The 17909-nt window shown below is 34.6% G+C and overlaps 5 protein-coding genes across 6 annotated transcripts in view; 1 reads left to right on the forward strand and 4 right to left on the reverse strand.

Moving 5' to 3' along the window:
* LOC113501932 (solute carrier family 12 member 6) overlaps window positions 1–17909 on the forward strand; it is a 390722-nt gene that overhangs the window by 225832 nt on the left and 146981 nt on the right. The window lies entirely within an intron of this gene.
* On the reverse strand, window positions 1698–3155 carry LOC113501965 (trypsin, alkaline B-like). Its single transcript, XM_026883297.1, has 4 exons — window positions 3072–3155; window positions 2654–2816; window positions 2178–2439; window positions 1698–2054 (listed from the first exon to the last, which is right to left on the reverse strand). Exons 1-4 carry the CDS (start codon window positions 3115–3117, stop codon window positions 1770–1772), a joined length of 756 nt encoding a protein of 251 aa, XP_026739098.1. The 5' UTR covers window positions 3118–3155; the 3' UTR covers window positions 1698–1769.
* On the reverse strand, window positions 5340–6647 carry LOC113501948 (trypsin, alkaline B-like). 2 transcript variants are annotated; one of them, XM_026883279.1, is made up of 4 exons: window positions 6546–6647; window positions 6228–6374; window positions 5751–6012; window positions 5340–5673 (listed from the first exon to the last, which is right to left on the reverse strand). In XM_026883279.1, exons 1-4 carry the CDS (start codon window positions 6620–6622, stop codon window positions 5389–5391), a joined length of 771 nt encoding a protein of 256 aa, XP_026739080.1. In that variant the 5' UTR covers window positions 6623–6647; the 3' UTR covers window positions 5340–5388. The 2 variants fall into 2 exon arrangements, with proteins under 2 accessions (XP_026739080.1, XP_026739081.1); XM_026883280.1 differs by having other exon boundaries at window positions 6228–6396; window positions 6546–6631.
* LOC113501962 (trypsin, alkaline B-like) lies at window positions 8962–10833 on the reverse strand. Its single transcript, XM_026883295.1, has 4 exons — window positions 10739–10833; window positions 10182–10350; window positions 9504–9765; window positions 8962–9291 (listed from the first exon to the last, which is right to left on the reverse strand). Exons 1-4 carry the CDS (start codon window positions 10782–10784, stop codon window positions 9007–9009), a joined length of 762 nt encoding a protein of 253 aa, XP_026739096.1. The 5' UTR covers window positions 10785–10833; the 3' UTR covers window positions 8962–9006.
* LOC113501957 (trypsin, alkaline B-like) lies at window positions 13627–16397 on the reverse strand. The gene is made up of 4 exons (XM_026883290.1): window positions 16304–16397; window positions 15886–16054; window positions 14374–14641; window positions 13627–13980 (listed from the first exon to the last, which is right to left on the reverse strand). Exons 1-4 carry the CDS (start codon window positions 16347–16349, stop codon window positions 13696–13698), a joined length of 768 nt encoding a protein of 255 aa, XP_026739091.1. The 5' UTR covers window positions 16350–16397; the 3' UTR covers window positions 13627–13695.

The raw sequence follows: 17909 nt of genomic DNA on the forward strand, positions 1-17909 counted from the left end.
GTCACCAATCACGCGTAAGTTTACAAGATCATCCACGTTGTGGCCACGCGTTTAAATTATTTTTTTACGATCGCTCATCGTACATGATTTGTGTAAAATCCATCCGTATCCAAAGATCCCTGGTGTCTGTTTATTTTTTATTTAATTTTTGCCTATTTTTAATATGACATCTAGTACTAGCTGGAAATAGTAGAAGCTGCAGCGAGAAGTATTTGTAGAATGTTCGGAATTATTTTTTATTCGTTTTAGTACCATATTCCTTACTCATCCATTTTTTCCGCCGGTGTTTGTTTCTACGATATGGTCATATGATATCGCTTTTCGATGTTGCCAATTATCGCTGGATTTTTTCTTACAGCGTAGCCATGCCATATTTAACTCGTTTCGCTCTTCCAGTCGCAAATCACTTAGTTGGCCAATGTAGCCGCAGCGTGTATTTCATCTAAGATCGTTAATCAGAAATGTCATATTTAGATATACGAAGGATATTTGTAAATATGACCTTAATTATTTCATCATTATTAACGATAAGCAATTATAATAATATATTATTATTATTTGCCTGTAACCGTACATTTACTAATGGTACAAGTATGAAAAAATCAAAAATCTATTATTCATTATCTCTTCTAATATATAAAATTCCCGTGTCACGATGTTAGTTACCGTACTCCTCCGAAACGGTTCGACCGATTTTCATAAAATTTTGTATACGTATTGGGTAGGTCTGTGAATAGAACAACATCTATTTTTCATACCCCTAAGTGACAAGGGTTGCCCACACTAAAATTAATATTTTATTTATTAGACGAAATTTTTTGTTTTTACTTTTTTATAATGTAGCATCAAAAAATACATCCAACTAGATATAATTTATTCGGCAAAACAACGTTTGCTGGGTCAGCTAGTATATATATTTATACCAACAGTTTTTATACCTTATCTTAGCACATTGAATCTAACTTCATGTTTAATTTATTTTTGTGTATTGTTGTCTATTAAGTGGTAGCACTGGTTCACATTGTTACCGTAAAAGTATTTTTTTTCTCTAGAATCTTGCAGTCTTTATTTCAATCAATATGTATAAAAGGGTAAATTAAGCGAATATGCATAACTCATATTCGGAATTTCGCTTAACATAGTTGCTTTTAAGCTTATAAGTTGGTGAAGACCAATTCGGGGAAAATCCTATTCTAGAAAAATGGTATTCCCAAAGATACTTCCAAATATTAGGTAGCTTGAGCAGCATTGCTTAATTATATCAATGAAAGATAAGCATAATAATTTATCAGATAACTAACACAAATATATCGAAAACAAATTTGGGTAAACCCGATGCGTTTACCAAGGATTTCCAGTCATAAATAATTCTAATTTGATAAAAAAAATATCAATATTGTACTTAAGTATAATATGTATGTATTCCAAGATTATCATTATGGTCATTATCAAAATGTAGATGGAAGACATCGTACGGACATCGAATTTTTTTTTTCATGGGTAGCTTTAACTAATTTGGAAGTCTACTATTTAAGCTATAGTATCAGGTCCAACTCACTTTTATAATTAACAAATGGAGAAAATGTTTTTTCAGCTCAGAAAAGGTTTCAAAGCGCAGAAATCGGAAGTTTTCTATTAAAACATGATAGAATACGTAGGCAGGGTATAGGTGATAGAGGTGAAAACAAACTTCATCACATGGTTGATGGAAATTTATTGAATGTCTGCGATAATTTTAGCAAAACGTAAATAATTCTAAAAACAAAATTTTAAGCGTTTGACTGAATCCAAGAAGTAAATCTCGAGACACGAGCGTACACTCCGGGGTATCTTGGATCTCCACATCCGATTCCAAAGGAGACGACGCCGACTACTACACCATTGTGGTACAGTGGTCCACCAGAGTCGTTTTGGCATGAGTCGCGGCCGCCGACATCAAGCCAGCCGGCGCAAAGCATATTGGCGGTGATGCCACCGTAACGACTGTTGCAAACGGACTGATTTACAGTCCAAACCTGAACGTGACGAAGCTGCTCCGAAAATGAACCGCCGGACTGAAATACGAAAATCAAGTATAGTAACTTCTTCACATCATCATGTCTTCTTTAGATTATGTTGAAATTTAGTTTTTATGTATTGCGACAACATAGTTAAGCTGACACACAATTTTTACTTACAGAAGTACGACCCCATCCAGTAGTCCAAACGACAGCATTGTCAGGAACATTATAATTGGAGCCAGCAATGGAACCGGCCCGAGCATTGTTGTTGAAAGCAATGTTTGTACTAAGGCGCATAACTGCAATGTCGTTGTTGAATATGTGTCCTCCCTGTCCGTAGTTAGGGTGGTTAATGATGGTGGCAGCGTTGTGCACTACGCCACCACTATTTGCCAAAGATGAACCCACACGAACCCGCCATCTGTTAGCTTGATCACCTCTGCACAAGAAGTCAAAAAACAATATTAAGAGATAAAAAGGATAGTTTCCTTTGCTACGTTGCTGTAACATTATATTATGCCACAAAATGAATGACTCCTCATAGATTAAAAAAAAAACTTTCATTAAATGAAATTAAATTTGATAATGCATTAGCTGGTGTTGCCAAGCGTCGTAAATCGACGTCTTCATAACTTTTTAGATATATTACTTACACAGTGCAGTGGGCAGCAGTAAGAATAGCTCTGTTATTCAGAATAATACCACCACAATTTTGTCTAAAGTTACTCCAGTCGTGAGTTCGAAGTAGGGCAACGAGCGAAGGATACGACGATATGTTGACTGTTGATCCTCCAACAATCCTATTTGGAGGCACAGCTGAAAATAAAATAAGTTTTAGTAATGACATCCCAGTTGTGGATCCGTAAGTCTAAATTGATTGATTGGACAACATTTTTAAACTGTTTAATGTAAATAAAATTTTACCCCAAAAATCAGTTACATTTTTCTTTTTTGTTTCGTAGATAATAAAATGTCATTTCTATCCAACTCAAGGAAATTTGCGGGTTGCCTTAAACAGCATACAACTGCTACTTAATAAAACATAGAAGGGATATTTTTTCTTGGGCTTACCTGATGCAGCTGCAAAGCAGAGAGCCAATAATGCTATGACGCGCATTTTTACTTTCTTTAAACTGAATGAAATCGATTATTTTGTCATGTTTATATAGAAAAATGTCCGTCAAATTGATTGAGATATTGATCTCGATTAACATTTTAAGCCTCATTTTTTGATAAGCAGCTTTTTTCAGACAGTTATCTCTTTTGGGGTTTCGCACCCAAAGGGTCACATTTTACTGAGGCTTCGCTGTTTTTCTGTTTGTCCGTCAGTATGTACCTCCGCCTTTCACCAGGCTGTCTCATGGCCTCTGATAGCTAGATAGTTGAATAACCAAACTTAAGTGGTTCTTATCTTCCTTACTTTTTAATAATAAGATATAATGAAAATACGAATTCAATATTTTTTCCATATGTGTCTGAAGGCCTATACAGATTAATATTATTAGATTTAGTCAAATACAGATTTTTTTGGCATAATGCAAAGTTAGTATAGGTTAGTTTAATATTATGAAAGCAGTATTTGAAACATTTATTACATACACATTATGACTTTAAGGCTTAGTCATCTTTATGCTGGAATTCTTAAGGGAAATCCTGAAACTATGTTTAATTCTTATCATTAGTAAACCTTATTTATTATCAAGCCGATAATAATCTTTAGGATATTTCTACAGAACCCTAAGTGTGCACACTTAGGTTTCCGTAAAATTACCTAATTTTCACTTAAGAGGTACTGACTAATGACCGCGACGACACCCGTGTCGATAGTAATTAAGCAGCAAATAAAATACGGCTAAGATTTTTGGTAATTGCGTCGCAATTAGCAACTTTTGGAATCACTGTCAAATAAATTATGATTGTAACACAGAAAACGTGTGACTGCGACTTCATTAGCTTGGTTTTGAACATCTAATTAATATCATTAACTTGTAACTTTCATATTGATTTTGCCTTCGTTTTACCCTCTTTGGGTACGACTGCTAAATATTCTTACTAGGGTCAGAGTGCCTTCGATAAGGTCCTGGACGCTATAAAACAGAACTCATATGCAGCGTTTCAATTTCCCTACTATTATAGTTTAACTTTAATAAAGCAATAAACCTACTTTCTGGGCTAACAACAATTTCTTCTTGATATTCTTCAAACTGTATTATTCTCGGTAAGTAATGATTAAACAAAAATGTTGCTTGGTTGAAATTTGAGCACGATTGTTATTGATTCAAAAAGATAGCCTTTAGGAAATTTGAACTTAAAACTACCAAAGCAAATTGCAATATTTAAGCCACTCATTTCCTTAAAAGTAGTTTTTCAGACTCTAGAGAGTTTCATTAAAATCCTTCTGCCATTTTAGACCAGTTGGTAATATAACCAACACGGCTTTCTTTTATATATATAGAACTAGTTGTTGCCCGCGACTCCGTCTGCGTCGACTTCAGTTTACAGCGTTCTGTGGTCTCCGTTTCCATGGAAATACATCCCCTTAGTGATCTTATAGCTTTTACAAAACCGGGATAAATGGTAGCCTATGTTCTTTTCTATGTCAATGGCTATATGCGTTCCAAATTTCATCCAAATCCGTTCAGCCGTTTTTGCGTGATTGATTAACAGACATCCAAACATCCACACTTTTACATTTATAATATAAGTAAGGATAATTATCTATTTAATGTCCAGAACATTAATAAAAATGCAATCCATCATTTGGCAATCCATGATTGATGACTAACTGTATCAACAAATGAATCAGCTAATAATGATCAAAACAACAAAATATAGTGTGCAAAAGGTCGCGCACATTACAACACATCGGGTGCCAAGACATATATTATAATGTTATACGCAAAAATACGCATTGCCTAATTTTTTATGACAGTGTGAATAACTACAGTCTAGATTTTTCATATAGTTTTTTCGAATAGCGAATCCCGCAGTAAGCAGTAAGGATTATAACCCTTGTGTTGCTGGGGGTTTCACAAACATACAAATAAGGAGCACAACAACACCCAGACTCAGAACAAGTATTAGTGGATCACACCAATTACATGAACTGGGATGTTGTCCCAAGTGACCTTCGCTTTTCGTATTATTTATTATTTAAGGAAGGGCTCTCACTTGAAGTTGTCTTTAATGAAAATAAGATTAAGTTTTTACTCAGATGTCAAGAAAAGCTCTATGTAATCTCTCAACATAGCTTATTCATATTTCAGAGTAAAAAAGTCTTTACATCATATAGGTTTGGATACTTTTTGGTGCTCTCTCAGAAATAAAACCGAAACACAATTTGGTTGACTTAATTTTACTCAATGTCGACAAACGTTCCATAAAAATTTTAGGCATTTGACTGAATCCAGGAAGTAAATCTTGAGACACGAGCGTACACGCCCGGGAATGTTGGATCACCACATCCGTATCCAAAGGAGACGACGCCAACTACTACACCATTGTGGTACAGTGGTCCACCAGAGTCGTTTTGGCATGAGTCGCGGCCGCCGACATCAAGCCAGCCGGCGCAAAGCATACTGTCGGTGATGCCACCGTAACGAGCGTTGCAAACGGACTGATTTACAGTCCAAACCTGAACGTGACGAAGCTGCTCAGACGGTGAACCGCCAGACTGAAATACAGTAAAATATTAGGAAAGATGCAAGAATTATAACCAATTGTTTAAAGTCTATTATAATGTTAACTTACAGAAGTATGTCCCCATCCAGCAGTCCATACGACAGAATTGTCAGGAACAATATAATTGGAGCCAGCAATAGAACCAGCGCGAGCATTGTTGTTGAAAGCAATGTTTGTACTAAGGCGCAGAACTGCAATGTCGTTGTTGATCGGATGTCCTCCCTGTCCGTAGTTAGGATGGTTAATGATGGCGGCAGTATTGTGCACTACACCACCGCTATTTGCCAAAGATGAGCCCACGCGAACCCGCCATCTCCCAGGTGGTGAACCCCTGCCCAAAAAGTAGAATAATCAAATTACTTGCCATTCTCTATTTATTGAAAAGAGTTTCATTCCCTTTTGACCGTGGCCACAACCAATATAACTAATGGATAAAAAACTGATATCTGTAATTTATAAAAAAAAGATTTATTACAATGTAATTTAAGGTATTTTAATTGCACAAGCTTAAATAGGAGTACGCATGATTATTTAAATAAAACTTACACGGTGCAGTGGGCAGCAGTAAGAATAGCTCTGTTATTCAGAATAATACCACCACAATTATGCCTGAAGTTGATCCAGTCGGGAGTAAAAAGTAGAGCAGCGAGCGAGGGGTATGACGATATGTTAACAGTTGATCCTCCAACAATCCTGTTTCGATCAGAAGGTACAGCTGAAAACAAACGAATGTTTAGTCAAATATTATTTCTGGGCAGTTTTTTGCCAGACCATTCATAAAGAACACATTGTTGATAAAGTTTTTAAATATATATTTTTTGCAGCTAGTGTGCATTACAGTAAATTTTTGTCACTGCTACTTACCTGATACTGCCGCACAGCAAAAAACCAATAATGCTAGCAAACGCATTTTTTCCGTTGTCTAACTGAATGAAAATCATTCATCGTTCTGAGTTTATATAGTACTAAATCGACAAATAGATATAGATAGATATTTTAATCTTAAGTCTTTGATTAACAGAGGGATTCCTTCCGCTGTTATCAACGTTTTGGGAAAAACGTAGACACGTATTTCCCAATCGTGTAATGTGCACTCCTTTTCTTCAGATCGTCTAGCTACTGCCCATAACATTGTCCCCGTAGACATCTCATGAAAATTTAGTATGCCTGATATGTTCATTTATTCTTATACGCAAAAAATAAACGAAACGGGAGTTTGTATGGATGGATGTATGGGTGACTTAACTGTTTCGCTCTAAAACTGCAATACGGATTTATATAAAACTTTACAATAATATGTACATAGGGAAAAATTAAACATAAACATATTGTGAGAATTCACGAAAGTATGACGATAAGTGTTTCCGGCATGCGCTTAGATAACCGTTAAATTCACACATAATGTTATTTATGATGGAAAAGGATAATATATCTTAAACTGTCCTATACAAAGCTCGTCACGGTTTTTGTATTTCTGTATTATGCTATGTTTATGCCTTTATAGTCAAAATAGTCAACCGTAACTACGATAAAAAATTTAATTTATTTCAAATTTTAGTAGTCATAGTATATTGATTCCTAAATTCAAACACATTTAAATTTTGGCCTTGTGGCATAACCTAATATTTTATGCATTTGAAATTTGTTATTCGTTTCAAGGCGGAGGTACGTCACCTACGTAGTTATAATGTACGTTCAGTGATAACTGTTGCCATTTTTAGCTCTTTACGCTCAAACAGTTGAACTTCTTTCGATGAAATTCCATATGAAGGTAACTGATCCCTCGGTATAACACGTAGGCCATTTTTATCTGACGGCTGACACTCTGTTTATATTTCTGTAGTAGAATAATGTCATGACTTAAATAAATTATCTTGAGAAGAAATCTTTGCGCTCTCTCTATATTTACAATTTATGTTTTCTATTGCATGTCCCACCCAACGTCAACGCTTATAATTGACTGACACAGAGCAATGTGCATTGCTGGTTAGTCAGCTATTAAAGTCCCGAGATATCGAAAGTCTTATTACTTTCGACATCATTAATGCAAGATAAGAGCAGTTTATGATGGGATTACTACAGTTATGGACATATAATTTTAAGGTTTCTACCGGAGTTGGTAGCGAGTTCTGAAGATGAAAGTGTTCAAATTTAGTTTTTTTTTACATTTAGGGTCAAAAGATTAAAAGATATCCCTGGTATTATTTTACTTAAATTATTTGCGGTCTCTACCTTGGTTTCCGCTGAAATAATGCGATAAGTTAATATTATTAAGTTTTGAATTTCAGAGACAGAACAGAAAAGTATTGATCCAAGAATGCTCCCCTGTAGAACGCCGCAGTCAAGCTTTTCCTGTTCACTCATCACAACATCAATTCACGCAATGCGGGTACGGTCAGGTCGTAATGATTCAGATAGTATTTGAAAATATTCAAAGGTATACCATGAATTCCTATGAGTTCCAACTTTGCTTTTAGTATGGGAACAGAGCATATTAAACGCTTTGAATATATCTAGAAATACATCATGGTACTTGTAACTGTTGTCTGAATTGCTAGACGGAAGCCGCTGTAGCTCACTTTAGTGGCGCAGTAGCCTTCTGTCGATATCGCTTACCTAAATCCAGCCAGACTTTCTGAAAGAATCTGGAATTTCTTAAAACTCATCGTGGAGCAATTATTGCGTATTGTTTCAAGGAGTTTAGATACTGTTATCAGCACAGAAATACGCCTATAGTTTGTAACACGACCTCTCCAGCCTTAGAAATAGTAGTCATTACGGCTTTTTGTTTGATTTTTGGGAATACACCGGTGTTAATTGTGTTTTACAAATATGATTAATCGATGACACCAGCATTTTGATTACTTGAAACTGGTTGTGACATCATCCTAGTTCAAGTATAAGTAAGATGTAGATGTTTAGTTATTACAGTTTGTTAGACAAATGGACAGCAAAACATCAGTAATAGGGTTCCGTTACCACCCTTCGGATGCGAAACCTAACACAGGTTAACTTATTAAGGATAAAGAAGATACCCAAAATTGCACTAAATTGATGTTTGATGATAACTTGCGCTTTTTGTATTAATAGTTTCTAATATAAGTAATATTATTTTTATAAGGTAGCGCTCTCACTTTAACTTGTCTTTAAGATATTAAGTTTTTACTCTGATTTGAAAAAGAACCTCTCATACCTTTTATAGTTCAGAGGACAACAGTCTTGGAATCAAACCGGTTAGGATACTTTTCGGTACTCTCTCAGAAATAAAAACAAAACACAATATGGTTGACTCAATTTTATTTATTTCTAATCTTTCGTTAAAGCTTTAGGCGTTTGACTGAATCCAAGAAGTAAATCTTGAGACACGAGCGTACACCCCCGGGAATATTGGATCACCACATCCGTATCCGAAGGAGACGACGCCAACTACTACACCATTGTGGTACAGTGGTCCACCAGAGTCGCTCTGGCATGAGTCGCGACCGCCGACATCAAGCCAGCCGGCGCAAAGCATACTGTCGGTGATGCCACCGTAACGAGCGTTGCAAATGGACTGATTTACAGTCCAAACTTGAACATGACGAAGCTGCTCAGATGGTGAACCGCCGGACTAAAATACAGTAAAGTATAAGGAAAAGTGCAAGAATTATACTGAATGTTTATAGTCTATTATGATCTTACTGCAGTTTTATGTGCAGATCGTCTGAAAATGCTATAAATTAGCTATGCTATAATATGAAGTCTGTTTATAAAAATCTGATCTAAGTTATTTAAATTAAATTTGGGTAACATTTCTTTACGAATGAAACAATATTAACTTACAGACGTATACCCCCATCCAGCAGTCCAAACGACAGAATTGTCAGGAACAATATAATTGGAGCCAGCAATAGAACCAGCGCGAGCATTGTTGTTGAAAACAATGTTTGTACTAAGGCGCAGAACTGCAATGTCGTTGTTGATCGGATGTCCTCCCTGTCCGTAGTTAGGGTGGTTAATGATGGCGGCAGTATTGTGCACTATGCCACCGCTATTTGCCAAAGATGAGCCCACGCGGACCCGCCATCTGTTAGGTTGATAACCCCTGCACAAAAAATTATTATAATAGAAGCTTTAATTCTAACCTTTAGAGGCTTCGCTTTCTTATGGACCTTGCTATAACATAATAATATATCTTTTTTTTTATGTAAAACTAGCTGTCCCGGCGAACATCGTACCGCCTAACAATTGATCTATAATATTTATTTTTTTGAATTTTTCCATATTTTAAAACCGCTTAAAGCTTCCCTGGACTGCGACGAATATTTCAAGACTAAAATGAGCCAGATCGGTTAAGCCGTTTTTGAGTTTTAGCGAGACTAACGAACAGCAATTCATTTTTATATATAAAGATAAGATGGTACAATAAACATTTTCAATTAACTTGATAATGATAAATTTGACAATGCATTAGCTGGTGTTGCACAGTGTCATACTCATAATTATTAAGATATAACTTACACGGTGCAGTGGGCAGCGGTAAGAATAGCTCTGTTGTTTAGAATGATACCACCACAATTTTGCCTGAAGTTAATCAAGTCAGGAGTAAAAAGGAGCGCAACGAGCGAGGGGTACGACGATATGTTCACTATGGATCCTCCAACAATCCTGTTGCGATTGGAAGGTAAAGCTGAAAACAAATTTAAGTTTAGTGAAATAGTAGTTAAAATTATATTTAAAATATTATTACGTTTTACAGAATTAAATATTTACAGTAAAATCATTTGCTATATACAAAAAAAAACATAAACAATAATTAAATCAAGGCATGAAAAAATTCCTGCCGGCTGGGAGTGTGCCCAAAAGACTGGCAGCATTGCCACGTTGAATGGCAATGCTCTGAGCGAGGTAAAAGCCAGCCTTTGGGTCACGAGAAGTGAAATATTATATCTGGGCAGTTCCTTGCTACACCATTGACCATTTTTGACAAAGTTTTATAAAATATTTTTTTCCAAGCATTGCCGAGGAGACCTTGCAGCCAGTGTGTATTACAGTAAATTTTAGTCTCTTCTTCTTACCTGATGCAGCCGCGAAGCAGAAAACCAATAATGTTAGGAAACGCATTTTTACCGTTGTCTAACTGAATGACAATAATTCATCGTTCTGACTTTATATAGAAGCGAATCAACGAATAGATATAGATAGATATTAAAGCCGTCAATTTTTAATCATAAGTCTTAGATTATCAGAGGGATTCCTTCCGCGTTATCAACGTTTTGGAAAAAACGTAGACACGTATTTTCCAGTCGTGTATTGTGCACGCCTCTTTTTAAGCTGCTGCCCATAATGTGGCCTGCGTGGACATCTCAAAGTTGTCAAAATACTATGTCTGATGTTCAGTTATTCTTATAATTGAATTTTCCAAATTATGGACTAGGTGTCAGGTAGGTAAGTAGAAAAGGCTTTGTTAAAGTAATGTTAATGTTGGAATGATCGCGATGGGAATGCTTTTCTTTTGTATGCTTGTGTTTAGTGTACTACCATTAAGTTTTTATATTGCTGCTTATACATATTCAATGAAAATATTTAATTATCCATTACACTTTAATCCGCTTTTTTATCATCACTCAAATTCTCATAGCAAAATTTTATTAACTCAGTTGTTATATAAATCTTAATTTTAAGTTAAGCTAGTTTTCTTAAACTCAATAAAGTTCTCTTCTCGGTCAAAGGCTAAGATTTTCACGTCAGTTAAATATTAGCCGATGTGAGAAATGATAGACCACTTTAATAATATTCTACACGTCTATAATTCAGTATTCGAAACTTTTTCTAAAATTATTTAAGAGTGGCCAAACTTAATACAAAACCTTTATTTTATGAAAACGAGTTGTGTGCAGAACCTAATTTACAGTGATCTGCTGTGTAAACTTGTCTTTAATCCGGACTAGATTGTTCCGGTCGCGATCGTGTACCATGAGCGCCTTAAAAGATGTCAGGTTCAGTTACCCAAAAGGGTGTCTGCCAAGCCAATGGTATTTCACGGAAGGTTTAACACATTTCAAAAACAATTTTTTCCGTATCTCTAAGATGTCTTTGTGTATGTTATCACCTATCATCGTTCCGGTTAATAAGAATGAAGCGTTACTTAAAATAATAATGTATTCATTGTGAGAACTCATTTTGAAAGAAAATCAGTTTCACTGTCTGTTACAGAAATGTGATATCGGAGTTCTCTTCACTATAACTTCATTCATTGCGGTTTCTTCGACGTAAAATACCCCTAGGCGCGATTTTTTTTTATCGTCAACTAAGATAATAAGTACGAAGAAAAATTAAACAAGAGAAATCTGAAAATACTCTTAAAAATGATAAAAACGCCGCCGCCGGCGCACCTCACCATTGCTACAAGGGTCGGACCGCGCTCGCAACAGACCTGTGTTTCTAAAAAACTACCAATTGCATCATATATTGAATAAAAACTGCTTTTTAAATTTATTCAAATCTCATAAATACCTATTTTTTTATCATGAACGTGTTCTAGTCATTGGATACATGAACTCACGGTGTATAGAAACCAAATCAACTCAAAAATGTGATTTGACGCCGTGCTGTATTTCTTTCATCAGGGTTTAGTGTATACATATAATAAAATTGTAGAAAAGTGAAAACTGTACATTGAATATTTAAAAAGAAGAATAATTGCTGGATGGTCTACGAACGATTCAGAAGCCGAAATAAGATTTTTAGAAAATAAATTATTTTCACAAAATCAGTCATTTTATTCTCCCTCCAGTCTAATAAAGCGCGACTAGAAATACTAGAAAGAACTAGAAATATTTGACATCAGGATAGTATCCTAAACGTGTTTGATTCAAACATCTGATAATGTTTATGGCTCTAGAATCATGAAAATTTAGATATAAGAAAGCAAGCTATTAAAAACAAAATATACAATAATATATTTCCTAATTTCATGATATTTGTAATGTATGTTTTTCAATATTGCGTTACATTTTTGCGATGATCGTTTTATTAAACTTCATTGTTTTTCGCATCTTGAAAATCACGCAGACAAACGTCGCGGGCAACAGCTAGTAAATAAATAATAATAAAATCTTTACTTAAAAAAAGTTTTATGCAATTTTTAAATTATTTTAAATATCTTTAGCTCATCAGGTAAGTATTCGGGGACAATTTTTTTTGCAAACATTGTGTCAGATGACAGATTTCAGGTTTCAATCATCTGTTACAGAGTTAAAGGCTGATGAAACTAGGTATGCGTTTTTGTGTGCTGTTTGTCTCAGAAAAAATCATGAGAGCCGAGATAGAAAGCGTTAATAATGATTAATGTGTCTAGTTTTTATGGAATATCTTTAAATAATCTTAAAAAAAAAACACAAAAAGCAAGTAAAATGAAAACAAAATTTTCTTGTTTTTAAATCAAAGTGCTCGTCAAGGCAAATTAAACGAATGCAAATTCATTAAATAGTGTATTTTCATTGCCAAGCTATTACGGCCGTCTTTCAGTTCCAGCTTCTGATCAACTCTATTCAATATTGCATGCAAAATAGGCGATGTGAAGATACGACAAAGGAATATCTTACAAAGGTAATTTAAATACCTAATAAGTTATTAAAATAATAAATTATAGCATACATGACGTTTACTATAGGTCATCATAAAGCTACGATAGCTCTAAAACATATTATATGGAAACAAAATAATATAACAAACATAGTGGCAACGAAAGCTTTCAGAGCTGTTTTGGTCTTTTTCCATTGTAAGCGGGTCAGCGACTTGAGCGTGGGTTTATTAAAATAAAGGCACTTTTATAATCGAAAACACATTTATAATCTAAAAATACCTAAATCAAAAAGATTTTATGAAATTTACCATTCAAATTACTCTAAATTAGAAAAGAACGGTTAGTATTTATAATGAGTTCTATTTAAAAACTGGCAACAATTTTGCAGAAACCACTGGTACATAATTATATTTTATTGAATGTTTCTGAAACTTGTACATTAACATTTTATGTGTGCAACTTAATCCAAGAAGAATATTTTGAAACGCGAGTGTAAATGCCAGGAAGTGCTGGGTCGCTGCAATCATTTCTGAAGGACACGATGCCGACTACTACTCCATTATGGTAGAGTGGTCCACCAGAGTCACTGGTACACGTCACGGCGCCGCCAGAAAGCCAACCGGCGCAGAGCATATTGGCGGTGAGGGATCCACCATGACGATCGTTGCAAACTGACTGGTTAATAGTGTTAATCTGAACGTGATGAAGCTCTGTAGACAGTGGACGCTCCGGCTGAAAAATAAAAAGCAGGAATTGAAGATATAAACTGCGCAATGTCGAATGTCTCTGTTTCATGTGACAATTATTGATCTGTCCCATACTCTTATTTATTTTTATCTGAACACAGCTTAAACGTTAAACATGCAAGATGGGGGTCAACAACCAGTCTAACTGGATGCAGCTAAGTTCCAGTGCTTTTCAAGGAGCAACTACCTATCTGACTTCATCAACTCAGTCGCCTAGACAACACGATAACCCTTACTGTGGATCCATTATGAAGACTGGATAGTAGGCCTCATACGCATTCTTATAAACGATTGTTAAACATTAAAGTTACACACACAGAGAGACCAAAAAACGCTCTAAATTCTTAATTGGACCATTGAAATAATAATTCTGACTTACTACAGTGACACCCCATCCAGCGGTCCAAACAATAGCATTGTCAGGTACATTATAATTAACTCCTGCAATTAGAGCGGGGAAGACATTCTGGTTAATTTGTAAGTTCCTTGATAGACGCATAATGGCAATGTCGTTGTTATGCTCAACTCCTCCAGAACCGTAGGCGGAATGGACTACGATGCTGGAAACATCGTATGTCCAACCAAACCATGGGAATATTTGTGAAGTGGTGCCTACGCGAACTCGCCATCTAAATGTCGCGTCAGTGCTGCAAAATAAAACAAGCATGTTACTTTCAGAGCTTTAGCTTAAAATAAATGTCGTTCTAACCCTTTCGTACATCATAGGAACTGCTTAAAATCAGTAAGATTAAATTTGATTGATGTTGATTTCATATTAATAAAAAAAAATGTAAGATTTATAAAAATACATAATTACATTTTCTTAGAAAATAGCGTTTTTCGCACCACAAATTAATGAAGTGCTGAAGAAGGCTTTAACTAGTTAAATAGAGTAAATGTATTTTTTGTGTAAAGTTTTTTTCAAGAAGTTTCCCTCACGAATTTAATACTTGTGTCACAGGGTGTTTCATAAACATTCAAATAACATGCACAAAGTGATCCAAACAACACACTAATAATGCTGACGTTTTTGGTAAAATCGTTCTATTTAATAAACCCATTTTTAGTTTTATATTCTACTACGTCCGAATGTTACAAAAGCGATATTTATTACGCAAATAATTACGGTTTATTGTTGAATTTTAAAATCCTATTTAATGGAATTTTAAAATGTTTTATCAATATCAACAAAATAGTTTTTAATTAGCTAATTAGTTTTCCTTATTTATTATCTATTCATGTTTCTACTCATATTATCTAATCATATTTTTGTAAACGATTACACTAAAACATTGTATTTATATGAAAACATTTTGACAGGAAAATGTTGTGTTTACGCTTGGGTACGATAACAAAGACGTCATAAATATCGACAGTCGAAAGCAAGTGTTCTGTATTCAAATAGGTATAACCTGCTCCCTGGCACATCGCCGTTCACTGTAAAACAACTCGATACCTACATTTTTCTACACATAAGCTAATTTTTTGATAATCTGAGGAAGCAATTTTGTGGTCAATTTTTTTGACATTACAATCTTCAACACGCACAAAGCATTCAACAACAATGTCAATAATGTTTTTGTCACGTATTCTAGATGGCTTTGTATATCTAGCACATCCTATATCTCAATTCTGAATTCGGTACTTACAGACCACATGTACAGATGAATTACAATCTATGCCTTTTCCCCTCCTCATAGTTAGATGTCTTTTATTTAAAAGCAAGGGTTGTCTTACCTGCCAGAACTCTAATTGATTTCGGCAGTTTTTTTTTTATCAAAATGAATTCGCAACCTCCATTCTAACGGTCAGTATCGATTTCGAAATCTCGAGATGTTAATGCATGTTTTCAAAAATTTAATTGACTTATACCTACTTAGATGGAACTTACTCGATGCAGTGAGCAGCAGTGAGAATAGCTCTGTTGGTCGCAATCACACCACCACAGCGTTGCCTAAATTCGTTTCCTGGGAACCATCGAAGAAGAACAGCAATTGACGGGTACGACTGTACATTAGTGAGTGATCCGCCAATGTTCCTGTTTGCATTAGAAGGGATGGCTGAAAATTAAAATAGTTTTTGGACTGTTTACTGTTGTTTTATACACAAGTATTTATTACGGAAATATTTTAATGCCAATATTTAATGCCAAATAGTTGACTATCAAGATTTTTAAAATAATTAAAGGTTTTCTAAAAATCTTTATTTTCGGTATATTTTTTAATTCAGCTCAAGAACGTGAGTATTGATAGATACTTTTAACTGTTTAACGACCTTAATAATAAACGTTTTGTTACCGCCGTGCTTACCTGATACAGCCGCAAAGCAGAGAACAAAAAATCCTATAACACGCATAATATTTACTGTTTTAAAACTGAATAAAAATTATCACTGTGATGTTTATATAGCACCGTATCTATGTAATTGATAGAGATACTATTTATCTTTTTTTTAATGTGTTACTCATTTTTTGATAAACAAATATGATGTTAGATACATATTCTTCCTTAAACTTACTATTAAGGAACTATTACTTAGACGTTGCGTTACTAAAAAAATAGTATCGATTCGAATAATTAGGTATATTGCGCAATATCGGGTTAATATCAAAATTTCAGACACGATTTAAGAAAAGTTTGAGAAACTTTTATTGTAAATATTTCACCATATTTATCAATTGCATCGTGCGTCGTCAAATCGCGCAATATTTTTTTGTTGACTGCAATTTATCAAGTCTTCAGAATTCTGCGGTGATTATCTAGCGAATCTCAATTTATAAGCTCGATTACACATGTATTAATCTTAGTTATACTAAATCTGAACAATCGTGTTTATCTTGGCAGCGTAAAATCAGATAAAGACATCTGAATCAGTGTGTAAATGTCATACTAAATCCGTTCAAAATGCCGAGGAAATACAAGTCGTACGTGCAGGTTGTTCAAAGTTGCATTTTTTTTTAAGAATTTAAATAAATATTAGATAATATCTAGTTATTAAAATACAAATTAAACTATTGAAGGTTAATATGGAACAATTTATGTCACCATTGTAGCGCCACGCTTACTATTTTTTAATTTTTAAATATACATAATTTCATAATTATAATTTTGAAAAAACTCGTTACAAAAAAGAGACTAGATACTTGTTACAAAGCAGTATTCAAAAAAAGCTTCATCAGCAGCAAAACTAAAACTTAGTGACATATACATATTTCTTTACTTTCGTGAGGCTGATATCCCTACTAATATTATAAATGCGAAAGTAACTCTGTCTGTCTGTTACGCTTTCACGTCTAAACCACTGAACTGATTTTAATGAAATTTGGTACAAAGACAGAGTTGACCTTGAGAAAGAACATAGGATAGTTTTTATCCTGGACTTTTGAAGCGTTCTCTTGGAAACGCGATATAACCGACCTGGACGCGGGCGAAGCCGCGGGCGAAAAGCTAGTATTATGTATAAATGATAGATAAAACAGGTGTTTATTACTCACGCGTTTTGATCGAAATCGCTGATAAATACTCGTGTGTATATTGTTTATCAAATAATTAGCGAATAATATTCATTTCTAAATATGTCTTAGTATATTATGTAGGTACCTACAGTACGTAAATGATCATTCACCAAGTAGTATAGTTGGACTTGGAGCTATCTTTTGATAAAGTAGGCCTAACTTTTAGCAGATCCCAAACTTCAAAATTTGAAATATATATATTTTTTATTATCGTTTCCCTGTCCTTATTCCAAATTTATTTGGTGTCAGCGCAACTTGTCGTCTTCTTCCATGCCTTTCTATCTGACGTCATGTGACAAGAAATACTATTTGCTTTATTTGTTTCTTTGGAAATCCTCTTCTCCCATATCCATCCACATCTCTTTTAGGTATACCCTGGAAATGTTAGTTGTCTGTTCAGT

Source organism: Trichoplusia ni, chromosome 16, assembly GCF_003590095.1.
Source record: "Trichoplusia ni isolate ovarian cell line Hi5 chromosome 16, tn1, whole genome shotgun sequence".
Taxonomy (NCBI): domain Eukaryota; kingdom Metazoa; phylum Arthropoda; class Insecta; order Lepidoptera; family Noctuidae; genus Trichoplusia; species Trichoplusia ni.

What these genes read in the sequence shown, in the direction of transcription:
- LOC113501962 (XM_026883295.1), bottom strand. Translation starts at nt 10,784, where the DNA reads ATGCGTTTCCTAACATTATTGGTTTTCTGCTTCGCGGCTGCATCAG. An exon ending in CTGCTTCGCGGCTGCATCAG is followed by an intron (nt 10,351 to 10,738) that starts GTAAGAAGAAGA and finishes ATTTGTTTTCAG; the next exon opens with CTTTACCTTCCAATCGCAAC. An exon ending in CTGGATGGGGGTATACGTCT is followed by an intron (nt 9,292 to 9,503) that starts GTAAGTTAATAT and finishes ACTGTATTTTAG; the next exon opens with TCCGGCGGTTCACCATCTGA.
- LOC113501948 (XM_026883279.1), bottom strand. Translation starts at nt 6,622, where the DNA reads ATGATTTTCATTCAGTTAGACAACGGAAAAAATGCGTTTGCTAGCATT. An exon ending in TTGCTGTGCGGCAGTATCAG is followed by an intron (nt 6,375 to 6,545) that starts GTAAGTAGCAGT and finishes TGATCGAAACAG; the next exon opens with GATTGTTGGAGGATCAACTG. An exon ending in ACTGCTGCCCACTGCACCGT is followed by an intron (nt 6,013 to 6,227) that starts GTAAGTTTTATT and finishes CTTTTTGGGCAG; the next exon opens with GGGTTCACCACCTGGGAGAT.
- LOC113501957 (XM_026883290.1), bottom strand. Translation starts at nt 16,349, where the DNA reads ATGCGTGTTATAGGATTTTTTGTTCTCTGCTTTGCGGCTGTATCAG. An exon ending in CTGCTTTGCGGCTGTATCAG is followed by an intron (nt 16,055 to 16,303) that starts GTAAGCACGGCG and finishes TTTAATTTTCAG; the next exon opens with CCATCCCTTCTAATGCAAAC. An exon ending in CTGGATGGGGTGTCACTGTA is followed by an intron (nt 13,981 to 14,373) that starts GTAAGTCAGAAT and finishes TTTATTTTTCAG; the next exon opens with CCGGAGCGTCCACTGTCTAC.
- LOC113501965 (XM_026883297.1), bottom strand. Translation starts at nt 3,117, where the DNA reads ATGCGCGTCATAGCATTATTGGCTCTCTGCTTTGCAGCTGCATCAG. An exon ending in CTGCTTTGCAGCTGCATCAG is followed by an intron (nt 2,817 to 3,071) that starts GTAAGCCCAAGA and finishes TTTTATTTTCAG; the next exon opens with CTGTGCCTCCAAATAGGATT. An exon ending in ACTGCTGCCCACTGCACTGT is followed by an intron (nt 2,440 to 2,653) that starts GTAAGTAATATA and finishes CTTCTTGTGCAG; the next exon opens with AGGTGATCAAGCTAACAGAT.